Consider the following 15,219-nt stretch of genomic DNA (forward strand, 5'->3'; position numbering starts at 1 on the left):
AAGATGGCGAAAATTGATAAATGCTGTGTGTGTGTGTGTGAGTGTGTGTGTGTGTGTGTGTTCAAACTGCTCCACCAACCTGCCATTCCCCCATCTCTCTCTCTCTCTCCTTAGGCCTTCCTATTCCCTGAGAATAACACTATTGAAATTAGGCCTCTAACTGTTCAAGTGAAAGGAAGAGTTGCACATCTCTCACTTTAAATCAAAAGCAAGAAATTATTAAGCTTAGTGGGGAAGGCATGTCAAAAGCTGAGATAGGCTGAAAGCTAGGCCTTTTGGCCAGTTAGCCAAGTTGTGAATGCAAAGGAAAAGCTCTCGAATGAAATTAAAAGTTCTACGCTAGTGAACACACGAGTGATGAGAGAGCAAAACAGTCTTACTGCAGATATGGAGAAAGTTTTAGTGGTCTGGATAGAAGATCAAACCAGCCACAACATTCACTTAAGCCAGGGCCTAATCAAGAGTATGGCCCTAATTCTCTTCAGTTCTATGAAACCTGAGAGAGATGAGGAAGCTGCAGAAGAAAAGTTTGAAACTAGCAGAGGTTGGCTCATGAGGTTTAAGGAAAGAAGCCGTCTCCATAACATAAAAGCAAGGTGAAGCAGCAAATTATCCAGGGGATAGATCTAGCTAAGATAATTAATGAAAGTGGCTACACTAAACAACAGATTTTCAATATAGATGAAATAGCTTTACATTGGGAAAAGATGCCATCTAGGGCTTCCATAACTAAAGAGTAGAACTCAATGCCTGGCTTCAAAGCTTCAAGGACGGGCTGACTCTCTTGTTAAGGGCTAATGCTGCTGCTGGTGACTTGAAGCTGAATTCAAAGTTGATTTACCATTCTGAAAATCCTAGGGCCCTTAAGAGTTTTGCTAAATCTATTCTGCCTGTGCTCTAAAAATGGAACAACAAAGCCTGGATGATAGCATATCTGATTACAGTATGGTTTACGGAATATTTTAAGCCCTCTATTGAGACCTACTGCTCAGTGAAAAGATTCCTTTCAAAATATTACTGCTCATTGACAGTGCACTTGGTCACCCAACAGCTTTGATGGAGATGTACAATGTGATTCACGTTGTTTTCATGCGTGCTAACACATCTATTCTGCAGCCCATGGATCAAGGAATAATTTTGATTTTCAAGTCTTATTATTTAAGATAAACATTTTGTAAGCCTATAGCTGTCATATATGGTGGTTCCTCTGGATCTGGGCAGAGTAAATTGAAAACATTCTGGAAAGGATTCATCGTTCTAGATGCCATTAAGGACATTCATGATTCACGGAAAGGGATCAGAGATCAAAATATCAACATTAATAAGAGTTTGGAAGAAGTTGATTCCAACCCTCGTGGATGACTTTGTGGGACCCAAGACTTTGAGGGGTTCAAGGAAGTAACTGCAGATGTGGTAGAAATAGAGAATTAGAAGTGGAGCCTGAAGATGTGACTGAATTGCTGCCATCTTATGATAAAACTTTTAAATGGATGAGGAGTTGCTTCTTATGGATGAGCAAAGAAAGTTCCTTGAGATGAAATCTATTCCTGGTAAAGATGCTTTGAAGACTGTTGAAATGATGACAAAGGATTTAGAATATTACATAAACATAGTTGATAAATCAGCTGCAGGGTTTGAGAGGATTGGCTCTAATTCTGAAAGAAGTTCTGTGGGTAAAATGGTGTCAGACAGCATTGCATGCTACAGAGAAATCGTTTGTGAAAGAAAGTCAATCTGTGTGGCAAACTTCATTGTTGTCTTATTTTAGGAAATTGCCACAGACACTCCAACTTTGAGCGGCCACCACTCTGATCAGTCTTTGAGGCAAGACCCTCCACCAGCAAAAAGATTGCTGCTCACTGAAGGCTCAGATGATGGTTAGCATTTTTTAGCAATAAGGTTTTTTAATTAAGATATGTACGCTGTTAGACATAATGCTGTTGTGCACTTAATAGAATACAGTATGGTGTGAACATAACTTGTATATGCACCGGGAAACCGAAACATTTGTGACTTGCTTTACTGCAATATTCACTTTATTGTGGTGACCTGGAACCTAACCCACAGTATCTCCAAGTTATGCCTGTAGATTCTTGGTTCCTTTGTTGTAAATTAATGGAGCATATATGGGTTGGCTTTTTTCTGGGCTCCCTATTCTCTTCCATTGACCTATGCATCTTTTTCTGTTTTGATTACTATAGTATTATAGTTTGAAATCGGGGTGCATGATGCCTCCGGCTTTGTTGTTCTTTCTCAAAATTGCTTTGGCTATTCAGGGCCTTTTGTGGTTCCGTACAAGCTTTAGGATTGTTTGTTTCATTTCTGTGATAAATACTGTTGGAATTTAGACAGGGATTGCAGTGGATCTGTAGATTGCTTTGGGTAGTATGGACATTTTAACAATATTATTTCTTCCAGTCCATGAGCACAAAATATCTTTCCATTTATTTGTGTCTTTTTCAGTTCCTTTCATCAGTGTCTTATAGTTTTCAGGATGCACGTCTTTCAGTTCCTTGGTTAAACTTATTCCTAAGTTTTTTATTCTTTTTGATGAAGTTGTAAATGGGATTGTTCTCTTAATTTCTCTTTCTGATAATTATTTGGGTGTAGAAACACAACATTTTTGTATGCTTATTTTGTATTATGCAATTTTACTGAATTTGTTTATTCTAGCAGTTTTTTTGGTGTAGTCGTTTTCTATATATAATATGTATCTGCAAATAGTGACAGTTTTACTTTTCCCTTTCCAGTTTGCATGCCTTTTCTTTTCTTTTTCTTTCTTTCTTTCTTCCTTTTTTTTTTTTTTTTTTGCCTAATTGCTACTTCTTGATCTTTAAGTGTTATGGCATTAGTTATTGACTTCCCATTGTGTTCAGTGGAAAGTTAGCCCTCTTTCTTCCTCATACCTTTTATCGTAAATGTATGTATGCACTTCCCATCCTCTATAAGTTCCCAATAGATTGGTTACATCAGTATTCGAATGTTTACATCATTATGACCATGTATGTTATTCTGACCTGTTTTTCCTTATGCATTTGTCTTACTCTGTCCCTTTAACTCTTCCTAGACCCCCATGGCATCCCATTCCTATGCCTGTCCATCACAGCAAAGCTCCTTGAACAGCCATCTGTCCTGTCTTGCTCCACTTCCTTCCCTCCATTCTCTCTGCTGTAGCCACTCCAATCGGACTTTTGTTTCTACCACTCCATTGAGAAGACTTTTGTCTTTGATCACAAATGGCCCGCATCTTGGCCAAGACAAAGATTAAGTCTAAGTTTGCATCCTACGCAACCTTGCCTCAGCTTTTGACTGAGTTTAGCTACTCCCTCCTTGAAGCGTTTTCTTTGTTCCTGGGATACCACACTGACCTGATTTTCTTCCTGTGTCACTGTCATCCGTTCCTGTGTTTCATTTGCTTATTCCAGGCCTTCCAGTTTTCCCCTCACAAATGCTTGAGCTCCCCAGGGCTCTCCTCTGCCCCCTTTTCTTTGCTTTCCTTAGGTAAACTAATCCTTTGCTATGGCTTTGAACATCATCTATAGGCTGATGACTCAAATGTCTAACAGTGGCCCAGAGTTCTGTAGAGCTCCAGACTTAGATACCCAGTTGCCTATTCACCATCTGCCTTTGGGTGTTCCAGTAAGCATTCCGAGTGTTACACGGCCACAGCCAAACTTCAGGTTTCCATCCCCCACGAGATCTTCCGGTCAACTTCCTCATCTCAGTACACGCTGCCGTCCAGTCGCTCAGGCCAACAACTTACCAATCTTCCTCGGTTCCTTCCTTTTTTTTTCCTTTTCATCTCCCACATCCAACCCATTATTACCTTTCGGCTTCATTTCAGAAACCTATCTGTAATTCCTCATGTCCCCCAGCTCCATTGCTACAACCCTAATGTGATTTCTACCTGAATCACCAGCTGCTTCTTCATAACTGGTCTCCTTATTTCCCTCCTTCCCTGGTCCGTCCACCATCCCACAGAGCAGTCAAAGAGATACTTTTAAAGAATGAATCAGATCATTCACTCTGCCTCTTAAAACCTTCCCGTGGCTTCCTGTTATGCCGTGAATTAAACTCAAACCCCATCTTGAAGCCTTGAGTGCCCTCCCCGATCTGAGCCCTGCCTATCCCTATTCTCAGCTCGCCATCTCCTGCTGTTTTCTGGGCACGCGGGCCTTCTTCCTGCTGCATCCTCCTTCCATCTCAGGGCCTTTGCTCTTGTTCCGGCTTGTTCTTGCAGAATGCCTTCCTTCCCCAGTATCTTCCCTTAACTACCACTTTCTGTTTCAGTTCCAACTCAGATGTTACTCCTGACAGAGCGCTGTCCTGACTCAAGTAAAGCAGCACTGTTATTACTAAATCACACTCTTTTTTTGCAGTACGTGGGATCACCCCCTTTTTTTTTTTTTTTTTGCCACACTCCTTTTTTACCTTCTCAGTGGCACCTCTTGTACCTGAAACTATATTAATATGTTTTCAGAGTTTCACTCTAGAATGTAATTTCCCCCTGTATCCTGAGCCCCTTGAATAGTTTCTGGTACGTGGAAAGAATGTTGACTGACCGATATAATTCCTAAGACAAAAGCATCAAAAATGCAGTACGTTTTTGAATGCTTCCTTTACTTTTTGTATATGAACATTGTTCTCTTTCTCCGTCAGGAAACAGAGAAACAACAATTTTTAAAATAAATTTATTTATTTATTTATTTTTGGCTGTGTTGGGTCTTTGTTTCTGTGCGAGGGCTTTTTCTCTAGTTGCAGCGAGCCGGGGCCACTCTTCATCGCGGTGCGCGGGCCTCTCTTGTTGAGGAGCACAGTCTCCAGACGTGTAGGCTCAGTAGTTGTGTCTCACGGGTCTAGTTGCTCCGCGGCATGTGGGATCCTCCCAGACCAGGGCTCGAACCCGTGTCCCCTGCATTAGCAGGCAGATTCTCAACCACTGCACCACCAGGGAAGCCCAGAAACAATTTTGACTGGGGAACCTTTAATTTGTTTAAAGCAGTATTTCAAAATGCTCCAAATTCCTAGCACATTAAACCTAACCCTCCCGTGTTCAAATATAAGTACAAAAAATGTACATTCAACGTAAATTGTATGACTTTGGGATAAACCCTTTCTTTCTCTATATCTCAGTTAGGTAAGAGTTGACCACCAGCTTTTTATAAACGTTATGTGCCGTTTATGTCGTAAAGGTTTATATCATCAATGATATTTGAATTTTAAATGTTGTGTTATTATGCAACAGAGTTTGCTTTATGAAGGTATTTAACTGGGAATAGAATCCAGTGTGTGAGCAGATTCACCATCAAACATGGCTTCAGGATTTTAACTGATTTTTCTCCATATGATATTCTAAAGGGAGGTAATTTTTTTACTTTACTTTCGCCTCTTAGCATAATTTTTCAAATTGGTATAAGCTCCAAATCAGTGGAAATATGTTAGTCTAAATAATAAAGGGGGAAAAAAAAACCCCTAGAGAACCTAACCAGTAATCTATTTTACAGGTGGCAGAACTATTAAATTGTATATTGCTTACACTTGTCTGGCACTTCTGTCCCTGCTAATACCAATTTAATTTGACCACTCTTTGGTTGAAATCCTGTTAGCAGGGTTTCCAGAGAGCTCCTGTGCTTAGACCATTTTTTTAACTATTTGACTTTGTAGTTTCAGTGAATGGCTAGCTTTTAGCTCTAAGGAAGTAAGCTCCCATGACATCAGGAAGATTTAGCTGGGGGGTGCCAGAGGGGAGAGGGTATATGTGGGTGGGTGTCGAAGCTACTTCAGAACATCTGTATATTGTTCTGGCCCCTGGGGAGAGGGTGTGTCTGGATGGAAATGAATAGAGACTAGGTTGGATGGAACTAGTTATGCTGAGACCTACATGTGACAAAGGTGCCATGCAGATCATTTTCTAAGGATATTTTTGGAAAACTTTGGTAAAATTTCCAAATAGACAAGTTCTTCCTATCCCTTCTTCCTTAGCCCTGTCTCCAGGATTTTGATGCTTTCTTGTGATCTCCGTATAGTCTGTCTGTCTCTCTCTTTTTTTCTTTTGTTGTTCTTATTGGGTAAACTCTTTGCTAACTGTACAGACATAAAATTCTTACTACTGATTTTAATTTTTATTTTGTATACAATTTTTAAAGGTTACACTCCATTTAGTTATTACAAAATATTGGCTATATTCCCTGTTTTGTTCAGTACATCCTTGTAATGTGTCTTACATCCAATAGTTTGTACCTCCTATTCCCCCACCCCTATATTGCCCCACCCCAGCCCCGTAACAGCTAGTTTGTTCTCTATATCTGTGAGTCTGTTTCTTTTGTGTTAGACATTCACTAGTTTATTGTGTTTTTTAGATTCCACATATAAGTGATATTATACAGTATTTGTCTTTCTCTGTCTGACTTATTTCACTTAGCATAATGCCCTCCAAGTCCATCTTTGTTGCTGCAAATGGCAAAATGTCATTCTTTTTTATGGCTGAGTAGTATTCCATTGTATACATATACCACATCTTCTTTATCTGTTGATGGGCACTTAGGTTGCTTCCATATCTTGGCAATTATAAATAGTGCTGCTATGAACATTGGGGATGCATGTATCTTTTCGAATTAGTGTTTTTGTTTTTTTCAGGTGTATATCCAGGAGTAGAATTGCTGGGTCATATGGTAGTTCTATTTTTAGTTTTTTGAGAAACCTCCATACTGTTCTTCACAGCAGCTGCATCAATTCACATTCCCATCAACAGTGTACGAGGGTTCCCTTTTCTCCACATCCTCGCTGATGTTTGTTATTTGTGGTCTTTTTTGTTCTTTTTTCTTTTTTTTTGCGGTACGCGGGCCTCTCACTGTTGTGGCCTCTCCCGCTGCGGAGCACAGGCTCCGGACGCGCAGGCTCAGCGGCCATGGCTCACGGGCCCAGCCGCTCCGCGGCATGTGGGATCTTCCCGGACCGGGGCACGAACCCGTGTCCCCTGCATGGACTCTCAACCACTGCGCCACCAGGGAAGCCCTGTGATCTTTTTTTTTTTTTTTTTTTTGGCCACGCCACAGGGCATACAGGATCTTAGTTCCCAGATCAGGGATTGAACCCGCACCCCCTGTGTTGGAAGTCCAGGGTCTTAACCACTGGACCACCAGGGAAGTCCCTATTTGTGGTCTTTTTGGTGATAGCATCCTGACAGTTGTGAGGTGATATCTCATTGTGGTTTTGATTTGCATTTCCCTGATGATTAGCGACGTTGAGCATCTTTTCATGTGCCTACTGGCCATCTGCATTTCTTCTTTGGAAAAATGTCTGTTCAGTTCTTCTGCCCATTTTTTAAGGGATTAACATCCAACATACGTAAACAACTCGTACAGCTCAACATCCATATAGTCTCTTAAACTGGCCTCTCAAACATTTTGTGTGGAACCTCTGTCCCTTTCACATTTGATTCGCTGAGGCTATCTCAGGTTATGGACTCTCAGTTATAAAAGAGCGTCCTTAACCACCCCTCCCCCCACCCCCAGAAAGAATCCTTTTAAAGATTGTCAAGCCCTCAAATAATTGGGATGTGTTTTGTCTGGGTGCCTTTTTAAAGTGCTTTCTGTCTCCTCCAGATTTCTCCTGTCTGGTCCATGGGCTTGTCAGTATCAGTACTGGCCAGCCTATAGCTCCACATTTATACTTCCCATGTAGCTATTGCTCTTTGCTCAGATTAAGGAGGAGAGAGGAGAAACGAAGACGATGGCTGTACACCGAATATTCAGACTAAGAGTGTGTCGTTCACGGGAGGAGAGGCTCTGCTCTTTTAACTTATTACCTCTGCTCTTCGAAAAGCCTGTCTTTGGTTTGATTTATAATGTCCTCTGTGCTTCTGTATTTTAACAGGGCAGCCCTGTTTTGTATCGAAATGTTCATTCTTTAAGAGAACAAATATCTGCCTTCCAGTCAGCTTTTCACTCCATAAAGGAAAACGCGAAAATGACTGACTGTCCTGAACTCTCAGAGACGGAAGGAGAGTTCAAGATCACAGGCTCAAGTGAGTAGAAAGAAGGGCTTTAGTATTTATTCAGACCATGCTCAGTATAAAGATTTAGTTCTACAGTCTTTTCTGAGTAGAGCTGTATTTTTCAATAGGGCCTACCATTTAAAATTTGGGACATTTCACACAAAAATCTGGATTTCTGGTTTCTCTTGAAAAAATATAGTATCAAGCACTCCTGAGCCTACGTCTTACATATCCACGTGGCCACAATTAAGGGCTAAGTGTTATAATGTCAAAGCCAGTGGGCTCATTTCATCTTTAGAATAGGGCACATGGTAGATTTGAGTGCACAAACCTTGATTTTTTAGAGGATTATTATTAAGTTTGGCAAGCATTTAAATGAATACCAGACTCCCAACTCTGATATTATGAACAGATATGTTCAGCCTGACATCTTAATAGCCTGCCATATTCTTTACCATAACTTTTAGATTGTAATTTATTTGGTAATTTTTTTGTCACTTTTGATTTTCCAATTGCAAAGCATTTCAAAAACCAGAACTAGACAAAATCTTGGTCTTGCTGTAACCACCATAACCCTAAGGTTCCAAATGGTTTTGTTTGCTTTCTTGAACTATCTTCAAGTACATTTCAACACCTCCTTGGGTGCAGGGCATTGTTACTCAAGACAAATCCAGTTCATCTACCTCTGCAGTACATGACCTGCTCCGATGTACTCATTTGTATTTGTCATTTGTAACTTACCTATTTTTCAGTTTTTATCTGAGCTTTTAAATATTTTATTTACATCATTACTAAAGTTCTGTAGACAATTAAATTCCCTTTTTGTACCTAGGAAGAACTGTGGCTGTATTTTTCATAAAATCATACACGGTCAAAGTAGAACCAATATTAGAACATAACCACATCCTTTAAAATGTTCAAAAGAAAAGGTTTCATTCTAAACTTAAAAATAGAATGAGATACTATATCAAAATTGCAAATGTATCTTGGCGTATCTTTGTACATTTTAAAGTCTGAAAAAAGTCAATTCTAATAATTAAATTTTTATCTTTTTAGCAGTCATGGTCTTTTACTTTTCAGTTAGATTTCCCTTTTGGAATAAAAAATGTACTACTGGAGTTTTCATTGATAAAGTATTTAGGCTCAAGCATTAAATTTTACTAAACTTAGGATGTACACAATTTTCAAATGATGCTGTAAAATAAAATATTGAAGGCCTGTGTTGTTTTGTTTTTATTTTGTCTTGTGTACCTAGCCAAAAAGGAAAGTCTTGGTGAATGTCAACAGTGTGAGTTCCCTGCAAACTTGTCATCCAAGCGACAGAGAATATCCTCTCCGAGCAGCTCTGATGGAAACCTAACTGATGCCTTTGGTCTCCAGATACACAATGTTGCTGCTTTTCCCAATACAGATAGACAGTGTGCTGTTGAAACTTCTGCAAATCTCTCTGAGGTAATTCACTTACTGGAAACATAGGAAAATGAAGCTTTGGATTTCTGGCTAGTCACTTTTAGGACTGACTGTCAAGGCCCTTTTGCAATTATAGTACTTATGTATATTGTATTGTGGTATTTTAGCTGGGTTTTAAATTTGTGTGTGTGTGTGTGTGTGTGTGAGAGAGAGAGAGAGAGAGAGAGAGAAAGAGAGAGAGAGAAATTTCCTCCTTGCTAAATTTTTTTTGTGGTTGGTTGGCTTATTGGTTATTAGAGACAGTTTTGATTAACATGCTGCTTTTGATATGAAAAAGACTTTATGAAAAGATGAAGCCCTCTGGTCTTCTATTATTTGAGGTATTGTAGATACCAACGGTCCAATGGTGAGAAAGTCACAGTCCTGCCCTTGAACAGCTTTTTGTCTGCTGGGGGAGACAGACATATGAGCACCTAATTTACACAGAACTAGTAAATGAGGCGAGGATGATACTTGGGCTCTACCCCTCAGGTCTGGAGGTCTGGCATTTCTGCCTTGCTGCCCCTCACTGGTTTCATACCGGCTGGAAAGCATGGTGCCCTTTAGCAGTTTCTCCCTTGCTCTCCCCACTGCGTTCAAGTAGCTGTAGGGAATTTTTTGTTCCTTATAACTACCTAGAGGCTGTCAACATCATCAAAAGATGATAACCAACGTGAACTAAATAATACTGTTAAGTGACCTCCCTGGCGGTCCAGTGGTTAAGACTCCTCGCTTCCACTGCAGGGCGCTCTTGTTCGATCCCTAGTTGGGGAACTAAGATCCCACGTGCTGCACGGAGCGGCCAAAAAAATGTATATAATAATAATAATCATCATACTGTTGAGGACCCTTGCCCTTCACACAAATATAAACGGGGATCTAGTTCTCGCACGACCCTTAGTTCTGGTTTGATACAGCAGGTTTCTGTTTTTTTAGTGAGAGAAGACACCTAATACCGGTAGAGTGGAAGCTTTTTTCCCGCACCTTCTCTGTCATGTAGATCCAGTACATGTCCTGTTGACCTTATCTGGACTGGCTTAATAAATGCTTGATGGTCATTAGGGTTGACCATCAGGGCCCCCGTGGGTTTCATGTATATCTCAGAGTCGCTTATAATCTCCACTCCCTCTGCTCTATTCTAGTAGATATGGAATCATCATCTGACAATAATTTTTCTTATCAGAACCTCCATTAATTTTTGGCCATACACCATGATTTACAAGTGGTTTTTACATTAATATGAGTGTCTTTTTCTATCCTGGCCATTGATGGTTTTCCTTTTCTAGCTATTGATACCTTCTGTTGTTTGATTAGTCATTATATTTTTCTTTATTTTGAGAATTTCCTCTTTAAAGAAAGCGTTGGCTGGTCCGAATGCAGTGGTGTTTACAATTAATTGATCACAGCCAGTTACAGATTTCTTTGTTCCTTCTTCACTCCCACTGCTTCACTTGACTAACCTAAAAAAAAAAAAAAAAAGAGAGAGAGAGAGGAAAAAAAAGAAAGCAGTTAACATAGTTTTCTAGACTTTAAACAATAAGACAGCAAAAATGTGTCCTATAAACGTTTCCTAGAGAACTGAAAATTGTTGGGTAGGATGTTTGGAGGTTCCTAATGTAGGATTCCTATATACTTCCTTAAGAATTAACTAGATAATGAAGGCGATGGATTGATTGATTTAATATCAGATTTCCAGATAATCTATAATGCTTACTCAAATCTTTAAAAATATCAGTAATCCTATAAGTAATAAAATTTAATACTTCTTTACTCTTATTTTTCTCCAAGAAATCTTCTGAATCTGGTTTAAATCTACAGTCTGGATGTTTAGTTGGAGAGTATCCTCTACTTTCAGAACTCACAGAGGCTTCAAGTGGTAACTGTTTCATTTTTCCTTGGTACATGTGCCCATTCACCCATTGAAATGTTTGTTCAATAGACATTTATGCTTGGTTTACCTATGTGCTAACATTTGGGAAAACTAAAACTGTTCCTTACATTTTAGGAGCTCATGGTATATTAGAAATGTTTTAGAATTCTTGTTACGTGAGAGATGACATTTTCTTTTTTGAATTACTACCAATAAGAACTAGTGAAATATTTCCAAGCTGATAGAATGTATTATAAAGGATGGGATTATACCAATAGCTCATGCAGCTCAATATCAAAAAAAACAACAACCCTATCAAAAAATGTGTAGAAGACCTAAATAGACAGTTCTCCAAAGAAGACATACAGATGGCCAGTAGGTACATGAAAAGATGTTCAACATCGCTAATTAGTAGAGAAATGCAAATCAAAACTACAATGAGGGCTTCCCTGGTGGCACAGTGGTTGAGAGTCCGCCTGCCGATGCAGGGGCCACGGGTTCGTGCCCCGGTCCGGGAAGATCCCACATGCCGCGGAGCGGCTAGGCCCGTGAGCCATGGCCGCTGAGCCTGCGCGTCCAGAGCCTGTGCTCCGCAACGGGAGAGGCCACGACAGTGAGAGGCCCGCGTACCGCAAAAAAAAAAGAATGAAATAATGCCATTTGCAGCAACATGGATGGACCTAGAGATTATCATAAAGTCAGAAAGAGAAAGACAAATACCATGTAATATCACTTATATGTGGAATCTAAAAAACTGATACAAATGAACTTATTAACAAAAACGAAAGATTCACAGTCATAGAAAACAAATGTATGGTTACCAAAGTGTAAAGGGGTGGGGGGAAGGATAAATTAGGAGCTTGGGATTAACAGATACACAGTACTATATATAAAATAGATAAACAACAGGGTCCTACTGTATAGCACAGGGAACTATATTCAATAGAAAAAGAAAGAATAGGATCTCTAAACATTAACAAGTATATTTTGTTAGAGAAAACACTACACATGATTTTTTTGGTTTTTAAGTGTGTGAAAAGGGACCAGCATTCAATATGCTTGTATTGAATGAAAGTCACCATAAGGTATTAGGTTTACTTTCAACATACCTGTGTCTTTATCTTTAAGTAAAACTCTTGTATATGTATAGCTGGCCCTTGCTTTTTTGTCAATCCTGAGAATTTCTGCCTTTTAATGGGCATATTTGGTGCATTAACCTTTCAAGTCATTATTGAAATGGTTTTATTTAAATCTGCCATTAAAAAAAATTTTATCCACACGGCTTGCAGAATCTTTGTTCCCTGACCAGGGATTGAACCCACTCCCTCAGCAGTGAAAGTGTGAAGTCCTAACCACTGGACCACCAGAGAATCCCCTAAATCTGCCATTTCTTTCACGTATTTTCTGTTCTATTTTTTTGTTTTCCCTCCTCTCGTCTATTGGGCTTATTTGAAATTTTAGAAATCTATTTATCCATTACCTTCTAAACTATACCTCATTGCATCTTTTGGTTTTTTTTGTTTTAATGGTTACTGTAAGGACTGTGGTATATACATCCTTAGATTTTCACAGCCTTCTTAGAGCTAATATTGTACAACTTCAGGTGAAATACAGAAACTTTACAAACTGTACAGATCTACTACCTCTCTTCCCACCCATGTCTTTTATGGTCCTTTTACACTATAGATGTCATCTATACTATATTTATATTCATTTTAAACCCCACAAGATAAGGTTTTTTTGGTTTAAACAACCATGGGTATTGGGAAATATGTGTATATTGGAAATAGCCTCTTATAGTTACCTAGATAGGTACCATTTCTGGTGCTTTTCATTCCTTGCTGAAGATCTAAGTTTCTGTCTGGTATCATTTCCTTTCAACCCGAAAAAGAACTTCCTTCAGCATTTCTTGTGGTGCACATCTGCTCTGACTTCTTAATTTTAATCATGCGATGGATGGATGGATATATGGGGCAGAGAGCAGGGTTATGAGTTTGTTACCTGGATGAAATAGGATGCTTTTGCCTTCAGCAATTCTTACCAATTCTCTTGCTTTACTCTCATGCGACTTTGTCTTAGGAGCGACATATTCTTTGACAGTGGTTATAGAATGTATGAAGTATGGTCATTAAAAACTGTCATCATACCTAACACCTGCTTGTACACTCTGTCTTCTTGGGAACATCACAACAAGGGCCAACGTATCCCATTTTAACACCCCTCTAGGCCCTAAGCAGGAACATTGTATAAGACAGGAAAAGACAAATCTCCCATAGGCGGTGGGGCCTTGATTAAAGGAGTCTAGTGCTGGTTCCAGTGTTTTATCTTAAGCTGGTTATCTGGTGGCACCCCAGAGGTTATTATATCTCAGACGGTGCACCTTTAGGAAGAGGGAAGAGGTCTTATAAAGTGGGATACTTCAAAAACAAACACACACATAGAAAAAGAGCTCAGATTTCTGGCCACCAGAGGCCGGGGAAGGGGGAAGGGTGAATTGGAGGAAGGCAGGTAAAAGGTAAAGACTTCCAGTTATAAAATAAATAAGTACTAGGGATGTCATGTACAACATGATAAATATAATGAACACTGCTGTATGGTATATATGAAAGGTGTTAAGAGAGCAAATCCTGGGCTTCCCTGGTGGCCCAGTGGTTGAGAGTCCGCCTGCCGATGCAGGGGACACAGGTTCGTGCCCCGGTCTGGGAAGATCCCACATGCCGCAGAGCAGCTGGGCCCGTGAGCCGTGGCCACTGAGCTTGCACGTCGGGAGCCTGTGCTCCGCAACGGGAGAGGCCACAGCAGTGAGAGGCCCGCGTACCGCAAAAAAAAAAAAAAAAAGAGAGCAAATCCTAGGAGTTCTCATCACAAGGGAAAATTTTTTTCTATTTCATGTTGTATCTGTATGAGGTGGTGGATGTTCACTAGATTGACTGTGGTCATCACTTCGTGGTACGTGTAAGTCAGATCATTATGCTGCACACCTTGTATCAATAAAACTGGAGGGAAGAAAAATAACCCCTCTAAACACTGACGCCTATAAAAAAAACCTGTTACCCTTCAAACAGAAACAACAAAAAAAGAATAAATAAAATGCAAGTCACACTATGTCACTCCCCTCAGAATCTCTCCCTGGCCTCCCAGCATACTTAGGATAGAATCCAGTCCATCCACTTCCTACTAGGCCGCACCTGACCTGGTCCTTAGCCTTGACTCTGAGCTTGTGGCTTAGCTGTCTTCTTGCTGGCTCTGTTCCAGTCACTCTGGCCTTGCCCCACCTCTTATACGCCAGGGGCACTCCTGTCACTGGTCTTTGCACTTGGCTTTGAGCGTATGTATAATCTTCCCTAGACACACGTGCGGCTCGCTTCCTCACTGTGTTCAGGTGCCTGCTCAGCAGGCTGTCCTTGACCTCACTTCCACCCCTCCCATACCCTAACCCTATCTCTGCATTATTCTCCTTAATGGCATGGGTTACTGCTTGTTATTATATATACATTTCTTTAATTTTTATATTAAGATGCCTGTAGATTCACATGCAGGTGTAAGAATGAATCCATAGGAAGAAAGCCTGTCCACCCTTCCCCCAGTTTCCCCAGTGGTAACATCTTGCATAACTGTAATACAGTGCACGACCAGGAAATCAACACTGGTACAATCCACTGACCTCTTGGGTCAGATTTCACCAGTGTTGCATGCACACGTTTGTGTGTATATTTGGTTCCACGATTTTATCACAGGTGTAGACTCACATAACCACACTACAGTCAAGATATATCGCAGTCCCATCACACGGTCCCTCATGCTACCCTTTTACACAGGCACAGCTACCTCCTTCCCTCTGTGCCCCCAGTTACTATATTTTATGTTGTCTGTTTGTCCTCTGAGGCCATGGGGGCTTTATCTG

General features: G+C 40.2%; 1 protein-coding gene across 1 annotated transcript in view; it reads left to right on the forward strand.

Annotated features, from left to right (window-relative positions):
* CDCA2 (cell division cycle associated 2) overlaps window positions 1–15,219 on the forward strand; it is a 49,205-nt gene that overhangs the window by 7,439 nt on the left and 26,547 nt on the right. The window contains exons 5-7 of the mRNA XM_060300040.1: window positions 7,876–8,026; window positions 9,252–9,448; window positions 11,234–11,321. Coding sequence (XP_060156023.1) covers window positions 7,876–8,026; window positions 9,252–9,448; window positions 11,234–11,321 — 436 coding nt within the window. The remainder of the gene's footprint in view (window positions 1–7,875; window positions 8,027–9,251; window positions 9,449–11,233; window positions 11,322–15,219) is intronic.

Source organism: Globicephala melas, chromosome 6 (assembly GCF_963455315.2).
Source record: "Globicephala melas chromosome 6, mGloMel1.2, whole genome shotgun sequence".
NCBI classification, from domain to species: Eukaryota; Metazoa; Chordata; class Mammalia; order Artiodactyla; family Delphinidae; genus Globicephala; species Globicephala melas.